Raw genomic sequence first — 21,295 nt, 5'->3', positions numbered from 1 at the left:
GAAGCATATGCAGGGCTAACAGCCCAAACTGTCTGATAGATGTGGTGATATCAGTGTATATATTGTGTGAGCTTCAGCCAGATGCTTTCTAAAATGATTGATATGGAAATACAATATATAAATTTTCCCATAACTAGGCTCCACAAGAAACTCAGAGAACTGAGGGTGAAAGCTACAGATTATTCACTTCTACACCAGTCCTCAGAGAAAAAAGGTGCTGCAGGAAGCGGCAGCTTGAGTTCCAGTTCTGGCTGTGCCACGAGCTCCCTGAATAGGGCTGAGCAAGCTGCTTATTCTCTCTCTGCTTTGCTTCATTATATTTATAAAAAATAGATGACTACACATGATTCTCTTGAAAGGTTCCCTTTGCTCAGAAATTCTGTTTGTGTACCACCCAAAATATTTTATTTGGTGGCTCTAAAGACCAAAGTGCTTGAAAGGATTATGCAAGGCAAATTATTTTGGATATAAAATAAGTAGTGTTAAAGCATTCAAGAAACTCATTTTAAAAACTAGCTAATGACTTAAGAAGTACTGTATCTGTGTTGAGAGTCTGTGTGAGGTAAGCGAGAGAAAATCCTCACAATCCCTATACTACATTTTCACTCCAGGACTTTTACTGTAAGACTTGGGTCTAACACTAGTTAATATTTTGAATCCCATTGTCAATAAAGTTTAATTGTAGAGTTGCCGTTTTCTCTTTCAAAACAATTATGACTAATGTATTCTAGAATAATAGTTGAAAAGACTGGATTTCAAAAGACAGTCGAGCTGGAATCTTTCAAAATCATTAAGTGGACTTTTGAAAATTAGAAAGTAAAACCTTTGAAATTAAGAACTCACTGGATAGGGACACTTGGGTGGCTCAGCAGTTGGGTGCCTGCTTTCGGCCCAGCGTGTGATCCTGGAGTCCCGGGATCGAGTCCCACATCGGGCTCTCTGCATGGAGCCTGCCTCTTTCTCTGCCTGTGTCTCTGCCTCTCTTTCTGTATGTCACTCATAAATAAAATCTTAAAAAAAAAAAAAAAGAACTCACTGAATAGTTTAAACAGCATTTCAGAGAGGAAGATAGGATAACTCAAAAACAGGTAGGTCAATAGAAAAATTCCAAAATGAAGTATAGAAATAAAAAAAAAAGTAGAAAAACAGGAGCTGAGTATACATCAGCTAAACCACTAAAAACCAAAGAAAGAAAAATAACAATGGATTTCATTTCTCTACTTAAAAGTATCCAATGATTTCCCACCTTGCTCAGAGAAAAAGCCAAATCCTCAAATTGTGAAAAGGTACTATGCAATCTAGAGAACCCCCAAACCATAATTTCTCTGACCTCATCTCCTGTCACACCTCCCTTTTCATATTCTATTCTGGTTACACTGTCCTCCTTGCTGTTCCTCCTTCCTCCTTGCTGTTCCTCATCAGGCACACTCACGTCTTGGCACATTTGCTATGAGTCCTGCCTTCCTGGACCATCCTATTCAAAACTGCTTTGCCTCTTCTTTCTAGTATTTTCTATTCCTTCTTCTCTATTTTTTCCCGATAGCACCTATCGTTTACAACATGCTAATTATATATGAATGTGTTACCTGTTGGATGCTAGATACAAACATGGGATTATCTGTCTTATTGATGGCTGTATTCCAATGTCTAAAACAGTGCCTGGCACATGTAGACTCAAATATTTGTGAACTAAATGCATGTTTAAGTAAGGTTTGCTGCACTACCTGACACTTCTTTGAAACTAAAGGCACAGTTACTAACCCTTTATCATGAAGGTAAAGATCTTAACTTATTTTTCAGTGATGATTAGTTTTTGTTTGTCCCATTCAAAGTTATTTTTAGAAGTTTGTTTATTTAAAAGATTTTATTTATTTATTCATGAGAGACACAGAGAGAAAGAGGCAGAGACACAGGAAGAGGGAGAAGCAGGCTCCATGCAGAGAACCTGATGTGGGAGTTGATCCTGGGTCTCCAGGATCACATCCTGGGCTGAAGGCGGTGCTAAACCACTGAGCCACTCAGGCTGCCCTATTTTAGAAGTTTAAGTTAGTCCTTATACCAATCAATTTATTAATAAGGAATAACTGAGACACTATCAGGGAATTCATGAGGCCATAATAATCAGACCATCTCACTTATTATGGAATGCATTTAGAAACAAAAAATTAGAAAACAGACAAGTATTTTGTACTTACTCATCTGACATAATTTTTTTGCCAAATGGTAGTCTTGACCCATTTCTGCTCGTAGGAACTGGAAAACATTAAGAAATTCTTCAGATAAGTATTTTCAGAGAGAATTTAAATGTTAATTTTAAACTCCCTAAAAAATATTCCATTAATGATTAACCATTTGGCTTTTAACATTTACACATTTTTCCAGGAGTGAGTCTGTAATCAATCAATTAATTAAGAATATGTAAGGATTTCCCATGGCAAGACAACACAGAACAAGTACGATACCTCCATATTGCTGAAGCCATACAATATATGTACTACTTAACAATTTGAGAATACATAAGTTGATTCAACTGGCAGAGACAGTAAAGACATTAATTGCTTTAATATCCCTTTGGTTCAGATATAACGTTTATTTGTAAACTTCATCTATGATTACGTGACAATATTAAAAAAAGATTTACAATTATGTATATTTAATATTTTCTAGCTCTTATACCATCTAGTTTCTGTTTTACTATTTTAATATTTTTATTGTTACAAAGTAATACATATTTTTTGTATGTAGGAAATTTAAAAGTTAAATAAACACATTTTGTCCTCAGTTAAAAAGCATTTATATTTCTACCATCCAGAGATTTTTTTAGCATCTTCATATATATCATTTTAGTATTTTTCCATAAATGAACACATATGTATAAAAACTAGGGTTATTCAGTAACCTTTTAAAAATAAACCACATATGATAATTTTCTCCCCATAAAACTAGTCTTAAATTTTTTTACTTAGGCTACAATTTACTAAACTAATCCCCTATTCTAACTTATTTAGACTGCTTCCATTAAAAAATAACCCTATACTTAGATGATTGTTCTTGTTTGTGTGAGATATATTCTGAAAACAGTCAGGTATACTAGGCTTACTTGGCAAAAGACAGGGGCATGGAGTATTAGAAGAGATACCTCCCACACATTTCCAGACATGTGAAACATACCCAGGCACCATTTTTTTTTAAGATTTTATTTTTTAATTCATGAGACACACACATAGAAGCAGAGACATAGGCAGAGGGAGAAGCAGGCTCCCTATGAGAACCCCAATGCCAAACTCAATCCCAGGACTCCGGGATCACAACCCGGGCCAAAGGCAGATAGATGCTCAACCACTCAGCCACCCAGGTGTCCCAGAATTCTCTTATATTCTTAAAATCTATATTTGTCTAAGGTTAAGATCTGTCTACTCCTATTTGTAGTTTCCTTCCATTTTAATTATGGTATCTTGTGGTTTATCTATGTTATTCTTTTTTCAAATATCCTGCTCTTAAATAGATACATTAATTTGGTTTTTACTTTGAATTTTATATAATTCTTTTTCTTATTTACTTTATTTTGTTCTTTTTCTAAACTCTGTCATTAATATTTAGTTCATTTGTTGTCATTCCTCCTTTAATCATCATCGTCATCATCAAAGCATTTGAAACTTTGTGCTCTTTTCACAAGTTTTAAAATTTAATGTTGTTATTATTTTCTAAATAGTTTGTGAGTTTAGTTTTGATTTTGATTTTTAATTCAAGTGTCATCTAGAAGAATATCTTTTAGTTTTAAGTAGTTTTAATTTGTGGGGTCCCTGGGTGGCTCAGTTGGCTGGGCATCTGCCTTTGGCTCAAGTCAAGATCCTGGAGCCCTGGAATCGAGCCCTGCATGGGGCTCCCTGCTCAGCAGGGAGTCTGCTTCTCCCTCTGACCTTCTCCCCTCTCATGTGCTCTCTCTCAAATAAGTAAATAAAATCTTTTTTTTAAAAGTAGTTTTATTATTGTAGTCATTTTTATTTTCAATGTGTAGTTTAATTGATCATAGAGAATGTGATCAATATAATATACAGTTACTATTTATGTTTTTAATATATTTATGGGAAATTTAAATATCCACAGAAGTAGAAAAAATAGTAAAAGAAGTACATGTCCCCAATTCTCACCTCCAAAAATTAAATTATTTTATTTGTTACTTATTATTATTATTTTGCCTGCCTAGATTATTTTAAAGCCTTTTACAGATATAATCTTTCACTTTAAAAACCCAATGACACTATGGTTATTACATCTAACAAAATTAACAAGAATTTCTCAATATCAACTAAGATCTACTCTAATGAAGCATTATGCTATTAATACTAGCCTCAGAAAATGACAAGAACATGGAATCAATTTCAAAGTGTCCTTTGTATTGACCTATATTTTTTTGTTGTGTTAACACAAATATACTGTTAAAGGATTTCCTTTTAATAGTTCAAAATACAGTGAAATTTGGCTAAAGACTTTGATGAGAATTGCCTAAAAGTTCAAAGTCAAGCTAAAGTTTAGTGAGAAAACGTTTTTTAAAACTGGTTTTATTTTTTTTTTTAATTTTTTTAATTTTTATTTATTTATGATAGTCACAGAGAGAGAGAGAGAGAGGCAGAGACATAGGCAGAGGGAGAAGCAGGCTCCATTCACCGGGAGCCCGATGTGGGACTCGATCCCGGTTCTCCAGGATCGTGCCCTGGGCCAAAGGCAGGCACCAAACCGCTGCGCCACCCAGGGATCCCTAAAACTGGTTTTAAATTACTTGTGACATTCAAAATAAGGAGGTAGGACTTCCGGGAAGATGGCAGAGTAGGAGGACCCTAAGCTCACTTCATCCCATAGATACAATTAGATAACACTCATCCCTGCAAACAACACAGATGATGAACCAAAGAGAGGCCAAGCAAACTCCACAACTGGATGTAGAGAAGAGGCCACATTGAAGAGGATAGAAAGGGTGAGGACTCTTTGGGAACTTAAAGTCAACGGAACTGAACATTGGGGGAGGGAGCCATGGGCATGAAGAGGTATGAGACACAGACTATCACATGGGGGAGCCTCCAAGGGGAAGAGGAATCCCCATAACATCTGGCTTTGAAAATCAGAGGAGGTGAATTCTGTGAGTGCTTACCACCATAGGGACTTAAAGCCTAGAACTTTAAAAATCAGCAGGCTTGGCTCTGGAAGAGCCCAAAGGGCAATAGGAAGTTGAGGCCCAACCATTTAAAGAGACAGCACAGCAAACAGCCTGCAGAGATACAGCTTTGAAACAGCTTGAAAGGGCCTGGAGCCTATGGGAGCAAGAGCTAGTTACAGAGCTCAGAGTTTGCTGAGGAACTTCTCCAGGAACAAATCTGCTGAAAGACTCCATTTCCCTCCCTTGCCCCTCATCATAAACACACAACCCACACATGGGAACCAGCACAGCATTGGCATTCACTATCTAACTTGTTTACACTGCACCCCACCCCTCCAGCCAGGCCTGACTTGGTTCTGGTGTTGCACATCAGCTCCCCCAGAAAACCCCCACAAACTTTGCCAACACTGCCTCTCCTGACCTTTCATGGAGGACATGTGCACCTTGTTAAAAGAGCACCTCCTGCCCATATGCGCTTTGCCAAGCAGTCAACCAGCTCTATATCTGTGGTGGCTATGCATCCCCTGTGGAGGACCAGTGCCACCTAGTTAAAAGTGCACATCCTGCCCACTACTTTTAAGAGCAAGAGACTGTAGCTAACTTTCTTTTCTTTTTTTTTTTTTTTAAGTTTTTTTTTTTATTTATTCATGAGAGACACACACACACACAGACACAGAGAGAGAGAGAGAGAGAGAGAGAGCCAGAGACACAGGCAGAGGGAGGAGTAGGCTCCATGCAGGGAGCCCGATGTGGGACTCGATCCTGGGTCTCCAGGATCATGCCCTGGGCCAAAGGCGGTGTACCACTGAGCCACCCGGGCTGCCCTGTAGCTAACTTTCTTAACACAAAAAAACAGACACAGAGAGTCAGGCAAAATGAGGAGACAGAGGAATATGTCACAAATGAAAGAACAGGACAAAATCACAAGAGACCTACGCAAAACAGATATAAGTAATATGTCTGATAGAGAATTTAAAGTTATGATCATAAAGATATTCACTGGACTTGAGAAAAGAGTAGAAGATATCAGTGAGATCCTTAACACAGGAAAAAGAAACGATCAGAAATAACACAATAAATGAAATTAAAAATATACTTGATGGAATAAATAGCAGGCTGGACTAAGCAGAGGAACAAATTAATGAACCAAAAGTCAAAGTAATGGAAAATAATCAGACTGAACAAATGAGAGAAAAAAGAATTATATAAAATTAGAATAGACATGGAAATCAGTGACTCCATCATGTATAACAACATTCGAATTATAGGGATCCCAGAAGAAGAACAGAGAGAAAAGGAGGCAGAAAATTTATTTGAAAAAAAATAACAGCTGAAAACGTCCCTAATATGGGGATGAAAACAGATATCTAGACCCAAGAGGCACAGAGATCCCACAACAAAATCAACCAAAGGTGATCCACACCAAGACACAGTAATCAAAATGGCAAAAAGTATGACAAAAAAATTTTTTAAGCAGCAAGAGAAAAAACAGTTACATATAAGGGAAACCCCATGAGGCTAGCAGTAGATTTGTCAGCTGAAACTTGCAGCCAAAAATACTTTATCCAGTAAGGCTATCATTTAGAATAGAATGACAGATAAAGAATTTCTCAAACAAAAACTAAAGGATTTCATGAACACTAAATCAGCCCTACAAGAAATATCAAAACTTTTTGAGTGGAAAAGACAGACCATAGTGAAAGTATAAAAAGTAGGAGACAGAGAAACAGTAAAACTAAGTACTTCTGTAAAAAATCATTCAAGGGATTCACAAAATGAAAGGACATAAGATATGACACCAGATACCTAAAGCATGATGAGGAGAGAAGTAATTAATGGGTTCAAACTTAAGTGATCATCAACTTAATATAGACTGCTATACATAAAAGATATTATATATAAACAAAGGGTTGTGGAAGGGGAGTTGGGTGGGGGTAGGGGGTAACTGGGTGACAGGCACTAAGGAGTGACTCGATGGGATAAGCACTGGGCGTTATACCATATGTTGGCAAATTGAATTTAAATTTTAAAAAAATTTAAAAAATTAAAAAATTTTTTTAAAAATTAAAAAAATAAACCCAATGGTTACCACAAATCAAGAATCACTAATAGATATGCAAAGAATAAAGAAAAAGGAACCCAAGTGTATCACTAAAGAAAACCAACAAAGAGAGCAAGAGAAGTATCAAGAAAAAAGAACCATAAAAACAACTATAAGTAACAAAATGGCAAAAAATACATATCTAACGATAATTACTATGAATATAAATGGACTAGACACTCCAATCAAGACATAGAGTGACAGAGTGAATAAAAAAAAACTCATCTATATGCTGCTTACAAGAGACTCATTTCAGACCTAAGCACACCTGCAGATTGAAAGTGAGGAGATGAAGAAACATTTATCGAGCAAATGGATGTCAAAAGAAAGCCAAGGTAGCAATACTTTATTGGACAAACTAGACTTTATTTTTTATTATTATTTTGTTAATCTTTAAAAAATTTTTTTTATTGGAGTTCAATTTGCCAACATATAGCATAACACCCAGTGCTCATCCCGTCAAGTGCCCCCCTCAGTGCCCATCACCCAGTCACTCCAACCCCCCGCCCACCTCCCTTTCCACTACCCCTTGTTCGTTTCCCAGAGTTAGGTGTCTCTCATGTTTTGTCATCCTCACTGATATTTTCACTCATTTTCTCTCCTTTCCCTTTTTTCCCTTTCATTAATTTTTATATTCCCCAAATGAATGAGAGCATATAAAGGTTGTCCTTCTCCGATTGACTTATTTCACTCAGCATAATAACCTTCAGTTCCATCCATGTCAAAGCAAATGGTGGGTATTTGTCGTTTCTAATGGCCGAGTAATATTCCATTGTATACATAGACCACATCTTCTTTATCCATTCATCTTTCGATGGACACCGAGGCTCCTTCCACAATTTGGCTATTATGGACATTGCTGCTATAAACATTGGGGTGCAGGTGTTTCGGCGTTTCACTGCATCTGTATCTTTGGGTTAAATCTCCAGCAGTGCAATTGCTGGGTCCTAGGGAAGATCTATTTTTAACTCTTTGAGGAACCTCCACACAGTTTTGCAGAGTGGCTGTACCAGTTCGCATTCCCACCTACAATGCAAGAGGGTTCCCCTTTCTACACATCCTTTCCAGCATTTGTGGTTTCCTGTCTTGTTAATTTTCCCCATTCTCACTGGTGTGAGGTAGTATCTCATTGTGGTTTTGATTTGTATTTCCCTGATGGCCAACAAACTAGACTTTAAAACAAAGACTAGGGATTCCTGGGTGGCTCAGTGGTTTAGAGCCTGCCTTTGGCCCAGGGCATGATCCTGGAGTCCCGGGATCGAGTCCCACATCAGGCTCCCTGCATGGAGCCTGCTTCTCTCTCTGCCTCTCTCTCAGTGTCTCTCATGAATAAATAAATAGTCTTTAAAAAAAAAAAGACTATAACAAGAGACAAAAAAGGACATTACATAATAATAAAGGGGACAATCCAACAAGAAGATGTAACAATTATAAATGTTTATATACCTAACATGGGAATACCCAAATATATAAAACAGTTAATAACAAATAAACTAATCAATAGTAACACATTAATAGTAGAGGACTTTACCACCCCACTTACATCAATGAACAGATCATCTAGACAGAAAACCAACAAGGAAAGAGTGGCTTTGAACACACTGGGCCAGATGGATTTAATAGATAATATTCAGAATATTCCATTCTAAAACAGCAGAATACACATACTTTTCAAGTACACATGGAACATTCTCCAGAATTGATCACATATCATGCCCAAAACAAGCTTCAACAAATTCAAAAAGATCAAAGTCATACCATGCATCTTTTCTGACCACAACACTATGAAACTAGAAATCAACCATAAGAAAAAATCTCGAAAATCCACAAATACAAGGAGGTTAAACAACATGCTACTAAATAATGAATGGGTCAACCAAGAAATCAAAAAGTACATGGAAACAAACAAGAATGAAAACACAACAATCGAAAACCTTTGGGATGCAGCAAAAGCAGTTCTAAGAGGCAAGTTTATAGCAATACAGGCTTATGTCCTCAAGAAGCAAGAAAAATCTCAAATACACAACCTAACCTTACACCTAAAGCAGCTAGAAAAAGAACAATGAACAAAACCCAAAACCAGCAGAAAGAAGGAAATAATAAAGATTAGGGCACACATAAATGATATAGATCCTAAACAACAGAACAGATCAGTGAAACCAGGAGTTGGTTCTTTGAAAAGATTAACAAAATTGATAAACCTCCAGCCAGACTAATAAAGAGAGAGAAAGAGAAAAAGAGGACTCAAATAAATCAGAAATGAAAGAAGAGAAATAACAACCAACACCAGAGAAATACAAAGTATTGTAAGAGAATGTTATGAAACATTTTATGTCAACAAATCAATCAAGAAGAAATGGATAAATTCCTGTAAACAGATAACCAAAACTGAAGCAGGAATAAGTAGAAAATCTGAACAGATGGATTTCCAGCAATGAAACTGAATTAGTAACAAAATAATCCCCCAAAACAAAAAGTCCAGGATGAGAGGCTTCAGAGGCTAATTCTATCAAACATTTAAAGTAGCGTTAACACCCATTCTTCTCAAACTATTCTAAAAAGTACAAGAGGAAGGAAAACTTCCAAATTCATTCTATGAAGCCAGCATTACTCTGATACCAGAACCAGATAAAAATATCACCAAAAAGAGAGAGAGAGAGAGAGAGATTGAGAGAGAGAGAACTACAGGCCAATGTCTCTGATGAACATAGATGTAAAAATATTTTTTTAGATGCAAAAATCCTTAATAAAATACTAGCAAACAAAATCCAACAATACATTAAAAAATCACTCACCACTATCAAGTGGGATTTATTCCCAGGATGCAAGAATGGTTCAGTATGTATAAATCAATCAACATGATACATTACATCAAAAAGAGAAAGTATAAAAAAAATCACATGACCATTTCAATACAAGCAGGAAAAGCATTTGACAAAGTATAATATCCATTCATAATAAAAGTCCCCGGGATCCCTGGGTGGCGCAGTGGTTTGGCGCCTGCCTTTGGCCCAGGGTGCGATCCTGGAGACCTGGGATCGAATCCCACGTCGGGCTCCCGGTGCATGGAGCCTGCTTCTCCCTCTGCCTGTGTCTCTGCCTATCTCTCTCTCTCTCTCTGTGTGTGACTATCATAAATAAATAAAAAATTTTTAAAAAAAGCCCCCAAACAAAGTAGGCTTAGCGAGAACATACCTCAACATAATAAAGGTCATATATGAAAAACACACAGCAAACATTATCCTCAATGAGGAAAAACTGAGAGCTTTCCTTTAAGGACAGACAGGAACAAGACCAAAATGTCCACTCCTACCACTTTTATTCAACACAGTACTGGAAGTCCCAGACAGAAGTCAGACAACAAAAAGAAATAAAAGGCACCTAAATCAGTAAGGAAGAAGTAAAACTTTCACTACTTGCAGATGCAACGATATTATATATACAGAAAATCCAACCGACAAATGAATTTAGTAAAGTCCCAGGATACAAAGTCAATGTGCAGAAATCTGTTGCACTTCTATATAGTAACAATGAGGCAGCAGAAAGAAAAATAAAGAAAATAATCCCATCTATAATTGCACTAAAAATAATAAGATATCTAGGTATAAACCTAACCAAAGAGATGAAAGGCCTGTATTCTGAAAACTATAAAACATTGATGAAAGAATTTGAAGACAACACAAATAAGTGGAAAGACATTCCATGCTCATGGATTGGAAGAACAAATACTGTTAAAATACCTATACTACCCAAAGCAATCTACATATTTAATGCAATCCCTATCAACATATGAACAACATTTTCCACAGAACTAGAAAAAACAATCCTAAAATTTGTATGGAACCACAAAAGACCCTGAATAGCCAAAGCAATTTTGAAAAAGAAAAGCAAAACGGGAGGTATCATAATTCCAGACTTCAAATTATGTTACAAAGCTATAGTAATCAAAATGATATGGTACTAGCACAAAAATTGACCTATAGATTAACAGAACAGAATAGAAAATCAGGAACTAAACCTACAATTATATGGTCAATTAATCTTCAACAAAGCAGAAAAGGATATCCAGTGGGAAAAAGACAGTCTCTTCAACAAATAGTGTTGGGAAAACTGGTCAGATACATGCAAAATAATGAAACTGGGCCACTTTCTTACACCATACACAAAAATAAACTCAAAACGGACTAAAGACCTAAATATAAGACCTGAAGCCATAAAAATTCTAGAAGAGAACACAGGCAATAATGTCTCTGACATCAACCATATCAACATTTTTCTAGATATGTCTCCTCAAGCCAGGAAAACAAAAGCAAAAATAAACTACTGGGACTACATCAAAATAAAAAGCTTCTGCGCAGCAAAGAAGGCAATCAACACAACTAAAAGATAACCTACTAAATGGAAGAAGATATCAGCAAATGACATATCTGATAAAGGGTTAGTATCCAAAACCTATAAAGAAATTATACAACTCAACACCTCAAAACCAAATAATCTTATTAAAAATGGGCAGGATATGAATAGACATTTCTCTCAAAAAAATGTTAAGATGACCAAGAGACACATGAAAAGATGCTCAATATCACTCATCATCCTTTGATGATGCAAACTGTAAATCAAAACTACAATGACATATCACCTCACACCTGTCTGAATGATAAAATAAAAAGCACAAGAAACAGCAAGTGTACAGAGAAACAGGAATCCTTCTGCACTGCTTGTGGGAACGCAAACTGGTGCTGTCACTGTGGAAAACAATATGGAGTTTCCTCAAAAAGTTAAAAATAGAAATGCCATATGATCCAGCATTTACACTACTGGGTATTTGCTCCTGAAATACGAAAATACTAATCAGAAAGATACGTGCACCCTATGTTTATTGCAGCATTATTTATAATAGCCAAATTATGGATGTAGCTCAAGTTCACTGACAGATAAATGGATAAAGATGTGGTATATATACAATGGAATATTATGGATTAAAGAGTACACTTATCATGATAAAAAAAATTGACTAACAGTGAACACATACACATTTTATCTAGATTCAATATTTCTTAACATTGTGCTACATTTGCTTTATCTCTCTTTTGATAGATAATGTATAGATATAACCTACATATATAATTTTCACAGAAACATTTCAAAATAAGTTTCAGACATTGTAAAACTTCACACTGAACTATTAGAGCATAGGTCTCCTAAGAATAAGTTAATGCTTCAATGTAACATCATATCCTTAACTCATCTAAAAAAGTTAACAATAATTCTACAATAAAATATTACATTTAAATTGAGACTTACCAATTTGTTTTTAAAATGCTTTTATAGCTGGATTTTTTTCCAGTAAGGATTTCATGAAATTCATGTTTTGATTTTAGTTGTTAACCACCTTTGTTGTTGTTGTTTTAATTCCAGTACAATTAACATAGTGTTATATTAGTTTCAGGTGTATAATATAGTGATTTGAAAATTCTATATATCACCCAGTCTCATCACAAGTGCACTCTTTAATCCCCATTACCTTTCACTCATACCTCCACCCATGTCCCCTCTGGTAACCCGTCAGTTTGTTCTCTATAGTTAAGAGTCTGTTCCTTGGTTTGTGTCTAATCTTTCAAGTTTTCTATAGGTTTGAAAATTTTCAAAAAAAAAGTTGAGGGGTGCCTGGGTGGCTCAGTCAATTAAGTGTCTGTCTCTTGATTTCAGCTCAGGTCATGATCTTATGGGTCATGACATAAAGCCCTGCATTGGGCTCCATGCTCAGCAGGGAGTCTGCTTGAGATTCCCTTTCTCCCCACCTCCACCCCTGTACTCTCTCTCACTCTTGAATAAATAAATCTTAAAAAAAATTAAAAGTGAAAAAATTAAAAAGGGATGAATTTTGAAAACAAAAGAGCTTATGCATAGGTATAGCCTAAGATATGAAAATAAACAATCTCATATTGTCTGAATATTTATCTGAAAATGAAGTCATGGATTACTTTTATAATTAAATGTCAAAAAATAAATAGAAATAAAATGAGCAAGAGTTTGGTTACAGCAAATAGGGCCTTTGAATGCTCTATGATTCATGAATAATTTAGATGTTCAATCAAAGAAATATAGTTAAGTAAAATCTTTCCAATATTTGGCATCAATTTTTTTTCTTCTTTGTTGGAAGCACCTTATAATATTAAGTTTCAAAACTCTCTATATATGCTTTATTTGAGGAGGAAAATATAATAAATGTATCTGATTTTTTAAAAGATTTTATTTATTCGTGAGAGACACACACAGAGAGAGAGAGAGAGAGAGAGAGAGAGAGAGGCAGAGACACAGGCAGAGGAAGAAGCAGGCTCCATGCAGGGAGCCCAATGTGGGACTGGATCCCGGGTCTCCAGGATCATGCCTGGGGCTGAAGGCGGCACTAAACTGCTGAGCCACCCGGACTGCCCTGATTTCTTTATATAATTCCATGGCTAGCATTTGGGTTAATTATATTAAAAGGCAAGCACATTAGTATTTTCTTTATGCTAAAAATCTAATTGAGGCTTCTAGCCATGATGGAGTTAACAGAGACCAGGTTTACTCTCCTTCCTGAAACAACCAGAAAATTGAACAAAATATATGAAACAAGAGTTTTCAGTAATTGACATCAAATGTCATAGGAGAATGATCTGAGAGAAGGGAAACAGATGGATCCTTTGATTGCCTCAGTTTACAGCTGTGGGCTGTTTCTGGGTACCAGCATAGGCAGGGAGCATCCAGAGACCAGTGGTCTGAGTTGAAATAAAACAGGTTGAAGTTCAGAGAGGCCAATGTTATATTTTCAGGAGAGCTCCAGCAATCTGCAGAGGTGTCTTTCTGAGTCTTTGCCTGGAATTCATCTGCGTATGTATATTCAGAAACTACCTGAGGCTAGAGAAAGAATTGCTGGAATGAACAGGGATCTCACACTGGGCTGAAGAGAGCTCATGTTTTCTCTAGCTAGAGTGGAATGTCCTCTTAATACCCAGAGCACTGGGAAGAGTCCTCATTAGGGCATTGCCTTAGTAGTCTATCTACAATATAGGTAGACTCTGGACCCTCCCAACAAAGCTTAAAAAGCAAGACTTGAAAAGAGAAACCTGCTTCCCAGAAACTCAACTATGTTCCAGATCAAAGTCCAAAAATATTTAAAGAAAAATGATAAAACTTGTATCAAAGAACATAAAATTTAAATGTCTAGGATTCAGTAAAAAATTACTAGGCATGCAAAGATGCAGAAAAATATGACCCATACACTGGAGAAAACTTAATCAAGGGTAGCCCAGGTGGCTTAGCGGTTTAGCGCGACCTTCAGTCCAGGGCATGATCCTGGAGACCCGGGATTGAGTCCCATGTCGGGCTCCCTGCATGGAGCCTGTTTCTCCCTCTGCCTGTGTCTCTGCCTCTCTCTCTCTCATGAGAAAATAAATAAAATCTTAAAACAAAAAAAAGAAACCTTAATCAATAGAAATCGACCCAGAATTACAAAAATGATAGCATAGCTGACAGGCATGTTGAAATAGCTATTATGTCATATGCTCAAAAGTAAAATATGAACACGATGAAAGAATTTAAAATAAAAATATTTACATAAAACAGGTAGAGATGATAAATATCTGAAATTTTATAGACACACATGGAGAAAAAGGGAGAGAGGAAGGGAGGGAGGATGGGATTAACTGCAGATTATAACTACAAAGAAAAGATCATGAACTTGTAGACAGAGCAATAGAAATTTCTAAAATTAAATATATAGAAAACAAAACAAAAAATGAACATCAGTAACCTTTGGGACAACATTGGGTGGTCTAACATACACGTAACTTGTAGCCCAGAAGAAGAGAGGGAGAGCAGAGGTAAAAAAAAAAAAATTACTTGAAGATTTAATAACTGAAAAATTGCCAAATCTGGTGTAAACTATAAACTCATAGTTCTAAGAAGCAACATGATACGCCATCAAGGCATATCATCATCAAATTGCCAAAAAATAACAATACAAAAGAAAAAAACCTTTATTTTATTTTTATTATTTTTTAAAGATTTTATTTATTTATTCATGAGAGAGACAGAGAGAGAGAGAGAGAGAGATGCAGAGACACAGGTAGAGGGAGAAGCAGGCTCCCTGCGGGGAGCCCGACATGGGCCTCGATCCCGGGTCTCCAGGATCACACACCGGACCCAAGGCGGCACTAAACTGCTGAGCCACCCCAGCTGCCTGAAAAAAAAACTTTAAAGTCTGAGAAGAAGATATATATATATGGACAAAAGTAATAATAGTAGACATCTGTCTGAAACTATGTAAACTATTTAACAATGAAGCACCTTTTCAAAGTACAGATCTTCCTCAACTTATGATGGGGTTATATCCCAATAAATGCATCATAAGTTAAAATAAGTTGAAAATGCATTTAATACATCTAACCTACCAAACATCACAATTTAGTCTAGCCTAACTTAAGCATGCTCAGAACACTTACATTAGCCTACAGTAGGGCAAAATCATCTAACAAAAACCTATTTTATAACAAAGTATTGAATATCTCCTATAATTTATTGAATACTGTACTACAAGAGAAAAACATAATGGTTGTAAGTGTATCAGTTGTTTATCCTCATGATGGCATGGCTGGCAGGAAGTTGCAGCTGCCTGGCATCAGGAGAGAGTAATCATAACACATATCACTAGCCAAGGAAGAAATAAAAATTCAAAGTTTCTACTGAATGTGAATCATTTTCACACAATTGTAAAGTTGAAAATTCCAAGTTGAACCACTATAAGTTAGGGACCATCTGTACCGAAAAAAAAAAAAGAAACAAAAACCTGGCAACCTACAAATCTCTCGCTCACACATTCTTTAAAAATGAAGATAAAATTAAGACTTTTTCAGACAAATGCAGACCAAGAGTATTCACTGCTGGCAGAACTGAATTATAAAAAAAAAATACTATAGCAAGTTTTTCAGTAAAAGGAAAGTCATATCAGGTGGAAATTCAGATCTACACAAAGCTATGAAGAACACCAGAAATGTGTTCCAAAAAAGGTATCTTCCAATTAAGAAAAAGTTTTAAAAGATTGACCATTGGGCAGCCCGGGTGGCTCAGCGGTTGAGCGTCTGCCTTCAGCCCAGGGCGTGATCCTGGAGACCCGGGATCGAGTCCCACGTCGGGCTCCCTGCATGGAGCCTGCTTCTCCTTCTGCCCGTGTCTCTGTCTCTCTCTCTGTCTCTCTCTCTCTGTGTCTCTCATGAATAAATAAATAAAATTTTTTTTAAAAAAGATTGACCATTAAAAATAAAAATGATAACAATGTATTATAGGGTTTATAGTATATGTGGAAGTAAAATGTATCCTTTGCATTAACAAAGGATAAGAAAGGGGAAGTTAAAATGTATTGTTATAAAGTTCTTACAATATACATGAAATTGTATAATATTAATTAGGCTGTGATACCAAAATTGAGGTAAAACTGTTTTACTCTCCATAGAATTATCAGTAAATGTTCATGTACAATGTTTGCATGTCATGTTTCAGGCTTCAGTGCTTTTGCACATACTCTTCCCTATGCCAGAAATGCCTTCTCCACTTGTTTACCACACGAATTCCTAAGTTTCCCTCTTCCTTCAAGATTCTGACTCTGTGTCTCTTCTAAAAATCCTTTATCCCTTTTCACCTATTTCTATTCTCTGTTAGTCACTTAATCCTCCCTATTCCCAGTGAATCTCATAACTACGTCTGGTAGCACACATAATTCTTTATTGTAAATTGTACTATATACATAATATGTACTTGTTAGTTCTCAAGGGTAAGGGTCTTTCTTATTTGTCTCTAAATATCCCCAATAACTAATTAGCACGGTACCCAGTTACATAGAAAGCACTCTTTGAGCAGTCCTTGCAGAGTTTTATGCCAGAACTTTTTATTCCTGCTTCTGCCTTTACCAGAATACTGTAAGTCATTTCTAGAATCTTTTCTCACCTCTATTCTCATGAAGTAGAGTAAGAGAGATGAGTAACTAGGTAAACATCTGTATATGGGCAAGGATTTCTTTACTATTTTTTAAATCTTCAAGGCCATACACTAGTAATTTTAATATTAAGTTTCTTAAATTACAATGCACAAGTTAAACTTACTTCTGCCATTAACTCTAATGGGGCATGAGTATCCTTATTAGGGTTACTGTCTTCATCATCTTCATCATTAGTATCATCTTCACCATCATCATCTGTTGATTCAGATAACTTATCATCAATATCTTGGAAGGAGTGTTCATTCTTTTTCTCCTGCTCTGCAGGGACTGTGTTTTTACCCACTTGACCTAAAACATATACAATTAAATCAATAAATATTGAAAAGTTCAAATATTAAAAATGGTTACTCCTAAATTAAAATGTAACAAGTATACATGTTTATTATATGGTTTCCTGTTCTGGAGGGTTTTTTTTTTTTTCATGACTAATAGCACCACAATGAACTTATGTAATTTCCATTTCCAAAAAAAAGTAATAAAACTGCCAAGAGGAAAAAACTCAAACCAATAACACTGAATTAATGTTAGTGTTAATTGTTTGGTGCTTAAAATTTTAATAAATAGGAAAAACAGTTTTGCTTAGAAAAATATAATTATTTCTAGAAAAAAAAGAAACTAATGCTATTCTATCTCCAGAAATACATTTCCCAAGTGGTTCTTATAGGAGGGTAAATATGAAATGAAGAACTTGGGAGAGTAAAAATAAGACTAGAGAGGATTAACAGTAAATAATTCTTCTTGGGCAGGTCAGGTTACTGCTTGGACACCTGAGAATAAAGTTCTTTCTCAACACACACACTTACTTACCCACCCCCCCCCACACACACACATACACAAAACTTAGGAAGAGAGACATGTGAAGTATTCTAGATATAACCAGAGGTTACAGAACATTAGTAATGATTTTTTTCTTAATGTCAAGACACAGTAGCTATGACCAAACATAAATAACTGAAAAATCAAAACAGGCACTAATGACTATTCATTCAGTACCCAGTACTATGTGGTGTCACAGGAACACAAAAATGAATAATTCTTGACTGCAGGTACTCATTCACACTCTAACTGGGGAGTCAGAAACATAATAGATAGCTATAAAACAGTATGGAAGTTTGGTGATAGATGTGTGCTAGTTAAATGAGAGAACAAAGGAGGGCCCCATGTTGATCTGGAGAGTGGTTAGGAATTGTCCAGTCTGAATGGATCAGTTTTTCTAAGGAGAGGGGACAGCATGAGCCAATGCAGTAAGAATGTGTGTCATGCAAAAAAGCATTTTGACACTGCTTAGAGGTCAAGGTTGAGACTGCAATGGTGACAGATGTAGCTGGAAGGGTAGGTAGATAATGGGGTCTTGGGGGCCAGAAGCCTTGGAGTTAGGACTACATCCTAAAAATAAATGGATTATAATAAAGGATTTTGAGTAGGAAAACAAATATGATCAATTCTGCATTTCTGAAGGAACACCTGGCTAGCAGGGTAGAAAGTATATTTGAGGGGAGGTTTAAAAAAAAAAAAGGAGCAAAGAGAGAGGTTAGAAGTCTCTTTAAAAAAGTCCAGGTGAGAGAGATGATTAATGATAGGGCATTAGTAAAACAGGGATAGATTAGAGAAACATTTAAAAAGTAAAATCTCCACGATACAATCTATTGGGACATTTTCCAATAGTATAATTCCTACACTACCTTCATCCATTTTGCTATATAGGAGTATCACCTATACTATTTCCTCAATATTTTTCCTTGAATCTACTTTTTAAACATAGAAATTTTATCTGATAATATTACCATCTATGAAACTGATAAATGAATAAAAGCAACATACAATAATCCTAACAAACATTATATACCATTATTCTTCTGAACATTACATATATTAACTATTTACTATTAGTTACTATTAACTATTCTCTTAACAGGTCAATGAGATGTATACTACTGTTCATAGATGAAACTGAAGGAGAAGTTAAATCATGTACCCAATTTCATAGCACTAATTTTTTTTTTTCCTTTTTTTTTCATAGCACTAATTAATTGGCAGATCTGGGAGTCAGTTTGGCTCAAGTTCATATTCATAACCATTTTCTACTTTTATCTGACACATATTGAAATATAGTACCATTAAATCTATTTTTTTTTAATCTATTTTTAAAAATTTATTGTGTGTCTCCTAAAATTATCTCTTTGGGAAATATTACTGAGTGAACTTGTCAACTGCTCAGGCTCTACTGATGTCTTTCCCAGTTTCAAAACTGAATTTATGTGATACCTCGCTTTCTTATTAGATTTTGAATGTCTGGAAGTCTTGTGACATGCCTTTCTTGATGGGAGTTTGGCCATTAGCTACTCCAAATCATGTAGAAACACTTGTTAGAAAGAAAACCAGGAAATCCAGGAGAGCTCAAGAGAGGACAACGTTAAGAAAACACAAGCCAAAAAAAGAAAAAGCTGATAAAAACTCCTGACTCTAATTCAAGCTCCCGACTAAACAAAAAAACTACTACTCTGAAAGGAGATACTGGTCCTTCATAGAATGGCTAGGGTCTTCAGGCCATCTACCTGCTTCTGTTTTATTTACAGTTTCCATCAGCTCACAGTCACCCTGATCTTCCAGTGGGTACCCAGCTTGCTCACAGACTCATCACACTGATGTCATTAGGGGAAAGTCATAATAGGGAATTAAGGACTTCATGTGATGTCACAGGAACTCTCTCCTTGAATTTACAAACACTGAACATCAAGAGAAATGTCCTGATCCCAAGAGCTAAGATAGTCCTCCTCTAGGTGCCATTTATCTGTATTACAGCACCCACCACAGTGTGTTATTGTCTTAATTTTTATAGTTGACTATCTCCCATTAAAAAAGTGAACTTCATAAAGGCAAAATAACCTTGTCTATTTGTTAACTATTGTATCCACAGCTTCTAAAAAGTCCTGGCACTTAATAGACCACTGTCTAATGAATGGAACTTAAGGCTTTCATATTTTGATTCATTTTAAAATTTAATACATCATTATCATTTTATATAATGTATACCATGGATGCCATACCTGACTGCATATCAGAATCATCTGGTACATGAATTTCAAAAATTAGTTTCCTACAACCCACTCCGGACCTACAGAGTTGTCAACATCCCAAAGATCATTGGAGGAGGTTCAATTAGAAGCTACATTTACTCACATAAAACAAATGTTATTACCCATGCTTTCTTTTAAGAAGGACGATGACCATTGCTTAGATTGTAGGTTCATTTCTGTATCTTTATTTTCAATATTTGAAGATATTCTATCTTCAGTATTCTTAGAAGTAGTAGTTTTTTCAACAATTCTTGAAGATATTTCCTTCCTAAATGTTAAAGTAAATAATGAAAAAATACTTTCTTGGTATTCATGGTTCTGTTTAAAGCTTCATATGCATTCAAACCCATATGTGCACGCATGCACACGCACACACAGACACACAATAAAAACAAAATATATCAACAACTAGCTAAAATATAATATCTTCTTTGTGGAAAAGCATTAAAAATAATTTTTATTGATGATTAAAATTCTATTTCTACTTGGTATTTATCATTGTATAATGATCCTTAAAATCTTTTCAGGGTTCTTTAACATAGAGCATATAAACGATCAATTATACGAATGTCTTTGGCACATCATTGTAATACGTTGGAATAAACTAGGAATACTAGCCTTGAGGGTTTTTAGGTTTAGGAACCAGTTCTTACCATTGCTAAATGCTACACTTATGGAAAGAGTCCAACAGTCATATTAACCCTTGGTCATAACAAAATAGCCTGTTTTTTCATTAAGTAGCTGAAATAAATATGGGTTAATTTTCTCTTTTAGCCTTTAAGCCTGAAACTTCATACCAGTAATAATGCATTAAGACAGAGGATTCTTGTGTGGTGCACTCTGTTTACAAAGAGTGGTAAGTACTCATGCTGGTGGAAAAATAACTCTCTTTTCTGTGGTCTTAAGATTCTTTTAATATGCCTCTA

At 35.6% G+C, this 21,295-nt stretch overlaps 1 protein-coding gene across 5 annotated transcripts in view; it reads right to left on the bottom strand.

Annotated features, from left to right (window-relative positions):
• Positions 1-21,295, bottom strand: part of ERICH2 (glutamate rich 2) — a 38,431-nt gene that overhangs the window by 5,204 nt on the left and 11,932 nt on the right. For all 5 annotated transcript variants that reach the window (XM_041773369.1, XM_041773370.1, XM_041773371.1 and 2 more), the window contains 3 exons: positions 20,492-20,637; positions 17,396-17,580; positions 2,196-2,253 (listed from right to left, as the gene is read on the bottom strand). In XM_041773369.1, the coding sequence (XP_041629303.1) occupies positions 2,196-2,253; positions 17,396-17,580; positions 20,492-20,637 (389 nt within the window). The remainder of the gene's footprint in view (positions 1-2,195; positions 2,254-17,395; positions 17,581-20,491; positions 20,638-21,295) is intronic.

The sequence above is a fragment of the Vulpes lagopus genome, chromosome 11, assembly GCF_018345385.1.
Source record: "Vulpes lagopus strain Blue_001 chromosome 11, ASM1834538v1, whole genome shotgun sequence".
NCBI classification, from domain to species: domain Eukaryota; kingdom Metazoa; phylum Chordata; class Mammalia; order Carnivora; family Canidae; genus Vulpes; species Vulpes lagopus.
The sequence above is the reverse complement of the archived record's forward strand: the minus strand, read 5'-3'. Positions and strand labels throughout refer to the sequence as shown.